General features: G+C 38.9%; 1 protein-coding gene across 1 annotated transcript; it reads left to right on the forward strand.

The window, feature by feature from the left end:
* The first annotated feature begins 217 nt into the window (after positions 1 to 217).
* Positions 218 to 3,695, forward strand: LOC128777407 (ferritin heavy chain B-like). Its single transcript, XM_053904228.1, has 4 exons — positions 218 to 319; positions 1,004 to 1,147; positions 2,221 to 2,346; positions 3,468 to 3,695. Exons 1-4 carry the CDS (start codon positions 218 to 220, stop codon positions 3,618 to 3,620), a joined length of 525 nt encoding a protein of 174 aa, XP_053760203.1. The 3' UTR covers positions 3,621 to 3,695.
* The last annotated feature ends 2,858 nt before the right edge of the window (positions 3,696 to 6,553 follow it).

Below are 6,553 nucleotides of genomic sequence, written 5' to 3' on the forward strand. Positions count from 1 at the left end.
CCTGCCCCCCACCCCCATTTTTCTTAGGTCAGACTGGTGTTTTCATGCAGAAACAACATCCTCATTGGTAGATTAGTAGCTGTTAATCTCAGCTGGATGGAATTTCATCTAGTTTTCAGCTGGATGGAAGTGGGCTGGCTATATGCCTGTTGGTATTTAAGAAGTCTCCTACCTTAATGGGTAGCCCTTTTTATGCCTGGTTTTCTCTAAAGCTGAGATGGGATCCCAGGCTCAAAAACTCCTCTCTGAGGCCTGTAGGGTTGCTGTTAATTATCTAGCATCTTATGAGCTGAATGTCAGTGATGCTTATTTAACTATGGTTAGTATGAGTTTTTGAGGCTCTGGGAGGGAGGTTTTAGCTCTGGTTGGGGTGATGACATATCCTCTATATCTTTAGTAATGGTAGCTATTGCATGTTTGTGGTTTGATACTAGATGAGAGAGTAACTTAGAGGCTAGGGTTTTGTCGCACTGAGGCCCAATGATTCAGAGCTGCGATTACAAACTATGGGAGGTGATAGGGAGAATCACAGTTCTTTCTTGTGGCTTCCCAATGCTATATGAGCATCAACTATGTGGGAAAACGAAATAAACAATTTTTCACCCATATAGTCTTAGAGAGTTAATGTAGATATATGAGGATTGATGAACTAGATTGACATTTAAAATGTCAATTTATGCTGGACTTCTGCCAGCATTTCTACATGTTTAACTGGAAATAAATGCCAGCATGTCAGGTTCACAAATCTGACCCCTAAAAAGGCCATAATGACCAAAGATTAGGCACCAGCACATTAGAATCTGGGTGGCTTCTCCTTGAGGTAGCCTGGGTTCAGAAAGACAGCCTGGGCCTTCTGAAAATCAAAGGACAAACTACAGAAAGAACAAAGAAGGCCTCCTTTGAACCACACGGAAATAATGAAGTGAGCTTGTGTAGGATTTTTCAGTCTTGAAATTCAGTTTCTCTCACCACCATTCTGCCCCCGTTCTCACCCCTGTTCCAGTCCTATTACTACGATGAAGAGACGGAAGCACCTCTTTATCTCCCCTTCTTTGAAGACCAAATTGAGGTGAAGAAAGAACATGCAAAGCAGTTCATAACCTATCTAAGAGAGCATCGGAGTAAAATCTGCCTTCCGGTGATTAAGGTGACTGTGTGACTTTGTTACTTTGTTAGGATCAACTCCGTGGGTCCAGAGAGCTAAATGATTAGTTGCTACCTAACTTGTAAGGTAACTCATGTTCTTAGATGGGATCATAGCAACGGACTTTGAGGGCAAGCATGTGTCTTATTTGTAATCTCTTCATATTTTGTGAGTAAATCTTAGCCACCAAAAGCTTGTTTGGTTTTTCTTTCTTTTTTTTTCTTTCGGTTTTTATTTATTTAAGTAATCTCTACAGCCAACGTGGGGCTCAAACTCATGATCCTGAGAACAAGAGTCTCATGTTCTTCCCACTGAGCTAGGCAGGGGCCCCTTGTTTGTTTGTTTGTTTTAATGGACCAACAGCATCAGGAGCACATAGGAATTTAATAAAACTGAAAATATTTGGACCCAAACGGGACAAACTGATTCAGATTCTCTAGGGGTGGGGCCCAAGGAATGGTATCTTAACAAGCTTTCCAGGTGATTCTAATGCTCTGCATAGTTTGAGAAGCACTCCTCTAATGACTTCTTCCTAAATGTGTTAGCATCTTATGTTAGATCTTTAGTCTAATTCAGATGCACCCTCAGGTATCTAATATGGCTATATTCAATGTAGTAAAACAAATTCTTTTTCACTGGGACATACACTCCAAAAGGACCATCTAAACCTTAACTGGGGCTATTATATGTAGAAACAGTCCTACTAATCTGACAGGTTCTTTTAACTCCAGCTTTATAAAGAGAACTAAATGTCTAGTAGTAATAGAACTGAACCGCTATCATGGAATCCCAAAGCCTATGTAACTGTACTGGTAGTAGTCAAGCTTTGTAATAAATTAAAATTACATGAGGGGCTTTTAAAAATCTCGATAGCCAGTTACACCCCATAGCAATTAAGCCAGAATTTCTGCATTTGAGAGCCAGACATGAGTATTTAAGATGCTCTGCTGATTCCATTGTGCCACAAAGTTTGGAAACTACTAGCTTATGTAAACCTAGTCATAATGGAACCCAGGGTGTAGAGTGTAATAAAGTTTCTGAGGTAGAAAAGTGACTTCCTTGTTCCTCTTCAACAGAGGCCTGACATTGATAACTGGGGAACTGGCATTCAAGCTATAGAGTCTGCTCTGCAGTTGGAAAACACATTAAACAAGCTCCTACAAGACCTGATGAACTTGGCTTCTCAAAATAGTGAAACTGACGTAAGTAGTTAACTCTGAAAGCAAGGTTATCTTTCACTTCTATGAAGACTTCTAAGAAATGGGTCCAAAAAAATAGATCGTCCCATATGTGCTTGTTTTCCTCAAGCACATATATGAACTCATTTCTGGGAGTAGGTTGGTGTGGGAAGAGTAGGTGTACCGGCAAGGAGGAGTGCAACTCAACACAAGATGGAGAAGACTTTCTGGGAATGATACACTCTAGATAATGTTGCTGGCTTGTAAATGTCTTAGGCCAAAAGTGCTTACGTTTTAATGGATAACAGAATCACCTGGAGGATTTACTAAAACAAACTGCTGGGCCCTACTCCCCCCCCCCCCCCCCCCCCCCCCCCCCGCCCCCAGAGTTTTTAATTCAATTTGTTTTATGTAGTATCCAATAATTTGCATTTCTAACAAGTTTCCAGGTGATGTTGCTGGTCAGGGGCTACACTTTGAGAACCACTATCCTTGAGTGTCCCTGAAAAACTGAATATTAATGATGACCCCTTATCCTATAGACTTTTCTGAAGTCTTCTTGGTTGATGGTGAACACCCTACCTTGTAGTGGTAACTTTGTTGCCAACTCCCTAGCTTCTCGGAGTCAGTGGGGAAAAAAAAAAAGTCCTAGTACAAAAGTTATCAACCTTAGAAGATATTGGACTCACTGACAAGTTCTGAAAAGCTACAAATGACTGGGTGTTATGCTAGACCACTTAAATCTAAAACTTTAGGAATGGGGCCTAGGTGCCTACTCAAAACCTCCATGTGATTCAGATAAACAGGGTAGAAAACCATTGCAGTAGGAGCTCATTACTTAAATTAATCTGTACTCCTGAGGAGATGCTCTAACACTCATATTCATTAAAAGTGGATATTTGTATTCACCTAGCGGTCTTGAATGTCTTCAACCAGTGCTCTTTAGATTTCAATATGCATATGAATAGCCTAGTTCCTTCTTAAAATCTGATTTCTTAGGTCTGGGTGAGGCTTGAGATTCTGCATTTCTGGCAAACTCCCAGGACTGTTGGTCCATGCACTATAAGTTGGGTAGCAAGATCTTAGATCATCTCCCATTGCAGACAAAGGTCTTCAATTAGTCCTTCCCGGTTTTATTTTTGTAGCTCCTAAGCTTCCTGAAAAAGTTCCTGGCTAAACAGAAAAGGAACATAAACTATCTGGAATACCAACGTAGCTATCAGAAGGAATTAGACAGGCTGACTGAGAAGGAGGTCACATCTGAAAAACCTGGTGAAGCATCAGGTAAAGAGGCTTAACATCTGAAGGCGACACAGTGAATGTTCCACTGTAATAGGTTTCAAAGGCAGCTACTTAAGAATCTTGATCTCTATTTGACAGAAGACTGCTTTCCTTTTTATCTAGTATCCCATCTTCATTGTTACACATGGAAATAAATTGGTTTTGCATTATAATTATGTGTTAAATTGCTATTGGAGTACAAGAAGGGTTATTTCCATCAATGTGAGTTTGGTGAAAGCTTCCTGGAACAGTGGGTACGTTCCCACTGAAAAAAAGCCTTCCCTCATAGTTCAAACAACACCCAGATGCAGTCAGGATTTGATAAATTCAGCCAGTCCAAGTGGATATAATAGAAAGTAGTAATTTCCTTAGGTCTTACTATAGCTCCCTTCCCCTCTAGCTTGGATGCGTATTTTAAGTCTAGAAAATAGGAGGGTTTTCTCCTAATTGAATGCAAAGCTAACAAGAGCTCTTGGTCTAGAAATGGTGACTCCCACCTGAAAGTGTACAGGGGATAGGCAGCTGCAACCAAAGTGTCCTTTCACAGCTGAAGGTAGGCGTAGCGAATAGGAGGGTACACAGGCAATGTAGGCACTGAAGACTATGGGGATGCCCTTACCCTCTCCACTGTGGGCCAGCTGATAGCTACCAGCATAATTGCTTAGGAGGAAATAATGAGTATGGAAGCTTGGGTCAGACCCAAGGGCCTCACGTAACTCGTATACAACCTGGGAAGAAAGGTCGCTCTATAGGATTACGTTGTCACTCCAAAACTTACTAGCTCCAAGGCCTTGAATAAATTTTTTACTTCAATCATAGACTCACTTTAGTTGTCTATGGAGTGGGGTTAATAGTATTTAGTTTATAGTTAATAAGAGGATTAAGTAAATTAATATGTAAAATATGTAGAACAGTACCTACTCAGATTATGTATTCTGTTTGTAAAATAGCGTACATTCTTTTTAAATTTTTTTTAAGGTTTATGTATTTTTGGGAGTGAGAGAGAGACAGAGTGTGAGTGGGGAGGGGCAGAGAGAGAGGGAGACACAGAATCCGAAGCAGGCTCCAGGCTCTGAGCTGTCAGCACAGAGCCTGACACAGGGCTCGAACCCACAAACCGCGAGATCATGACCTGAGCTGAAGTCAGATGCTTAACTGACTGAGCCACCACCCCAAAATAGTGTAAATTCTTAAACTTGAGGAAAGTCAATACATGACAGAAGCAATTACAAGAAAACAGGTCACTGAAAGTGAGAAAAAATCTTGGGGGAAAAAAAAATATTTTTTTGAAGCAAGAAAAAGTGATAAGGGCCAATTAGATATCTTAGGGTAAAAAGAAATCAAGTTAACAAATGCACTGAATATTCAAACACAGCTAATCAAGCAAGTGATGTAAGGTAAGCTAAGAAATTCTCAGCCAAAGGAACAAAGAAATGGTACTTGAGATGTTAAGACATGTAGTTCAAACAAAAGATCTAATTAGAGTTCTGGGAGGAAAGAGAAAGTGAGGAAAAAGATCCATTGTAGTGAAATTTTACAGCATCAAGAATAAAAAAGCTCCCCATAAAAGAGATTATAAAGGATGAAAACTGACATATTAATAACAGCTTTCTCATCAATATTAGATGAAAAGAGAAAATTGAAAAATGTCTTTAATATGCTAATGAGGAAAAATAAGAGTTGAGTCTGACCCATTCATACATAAAAATATGGAGTACACAGAAGTTTCTAACCTAAAGAGGACCTTCACTGCGAATGATATCATTGTTTCAATGGCAAAATAGAAAGGCGTGCAGGTCCAATGTAATCTAGGTGATACTAACTAATCTTTCATAGTACTTTATGCTTTAGTAATTCCAGTGAGGAAGGGCATGTTCCTTGGCAATCATCAACCACATAATGGACTTCTTTACCTACCTTCTCACACCTCTTCTATAACTTCCTCTTTTTGAGAACCACTGCCATGATTAACTTATCACCACTGGAGAATTACTAGTTTACAAAGTATTCTTGAATAAATTCCTTCTTTTATAATTCTAACTATGTCAAATTTTATACCTAATAATGATAGACATTCACATTAAAATCAGGAATAAGACAAGATTGCTTTAACTTCACTACTTTGTATATTACTAGAGGTTCTGGAGCAGGGTTTCTCAATCTCAGCACTGTTGACATTTTGAGCCAAATGACTCTGTTGTGGGGAGGGTCCTACCCATTGCAAAATGTCTAGCAGCATCCTTGGCCTTCACTTACCAGATAGCTGTGACAATCAGAACTGTTTCCAGACATTGCTAAATGTCTGAGGGGCAAAGTCTCTCTGCTTGAGAACCACTATTCCGAACAATGTAATAGAAAAACTAAAGGAAAAGAAGCTATATCTGCTTAAAAAGACTTAGTTAATGTGATATGATTATAACTAGAACTGAAAAACCATTATAACTTACAAGAAAGTTTAATAATGTTGCTGGATATAGGAAAAATATCTACAAGCCAATCTTTCCCATGATCAATAAACAGGGAAACATTAAAAATATATTTCTTGCTTATAATATCCACAAATACATAAAGTAGCTAGGCCTAGGAATAATCCTTAAAAAGTAACTTGAAGACTATATGAAATAAAAATGCTTCCTGAAAGAGATAAAAGCTTTGTATAATGTTAAGAGGAGAGAAAGATTAAATTTGTGACACCTTCCAAATCAATGTATAGGACTAAAGCAATCTGGATCATAATCCCAACAGTATTTTGAGGGTTCAGACAATTTAGTACTAAGAAATAAGCATCACAGAGAAAAACATGAGAACATACATAAAACTTGCTTAACATCATTGAGAAATACAAAGACCAGAAAGAGATACTAACTTACTACCTACTCATCAGAGTGGCTAAAATTAAAATAACTGTCAACACCCATGTGCTGGCAAGATGATAAAACAATTGAAACTC

Source organism: Panthera pardus, unplaced genomic scaffold (assembly GCF_024362965.1).
Source record: "Panthera pardus isolate Hobbes unplaced genomic scaffold, ASM2436296v1 HiC_scaffold_16, whole genome shotgun sequence".
NCBI lineage: Eukaryota > Metazoa > Chordata > Mammalia > Carnivora > Felidae > Panthera > Panthera pardus.

Bases quoted from the DNA above. Each gene is read 5' to 3' on its own strand.
- LOC128777407 (XM_053904228.1), top strand. From the start codon at position 218: ATGGGATCCCAGGCTCAAAAACTCCTCTCTGAGGCCTGTAGGGTTGCT. The intron at 320-1,003 runs GTTAGTATGAGT...CCCCTGTTCCAG, and splicing joins GTGATGCTTATTTAACTATG to TCCTATTACTACGATGAAGA. The intron at 2,347-3,467 runs GTAAGTAGTTAA...TTATTTTTGTAG, and splicing joins CTCAAAATAGTGAAACTGAC to CTCCTAAGCTTCCTGAAAAA.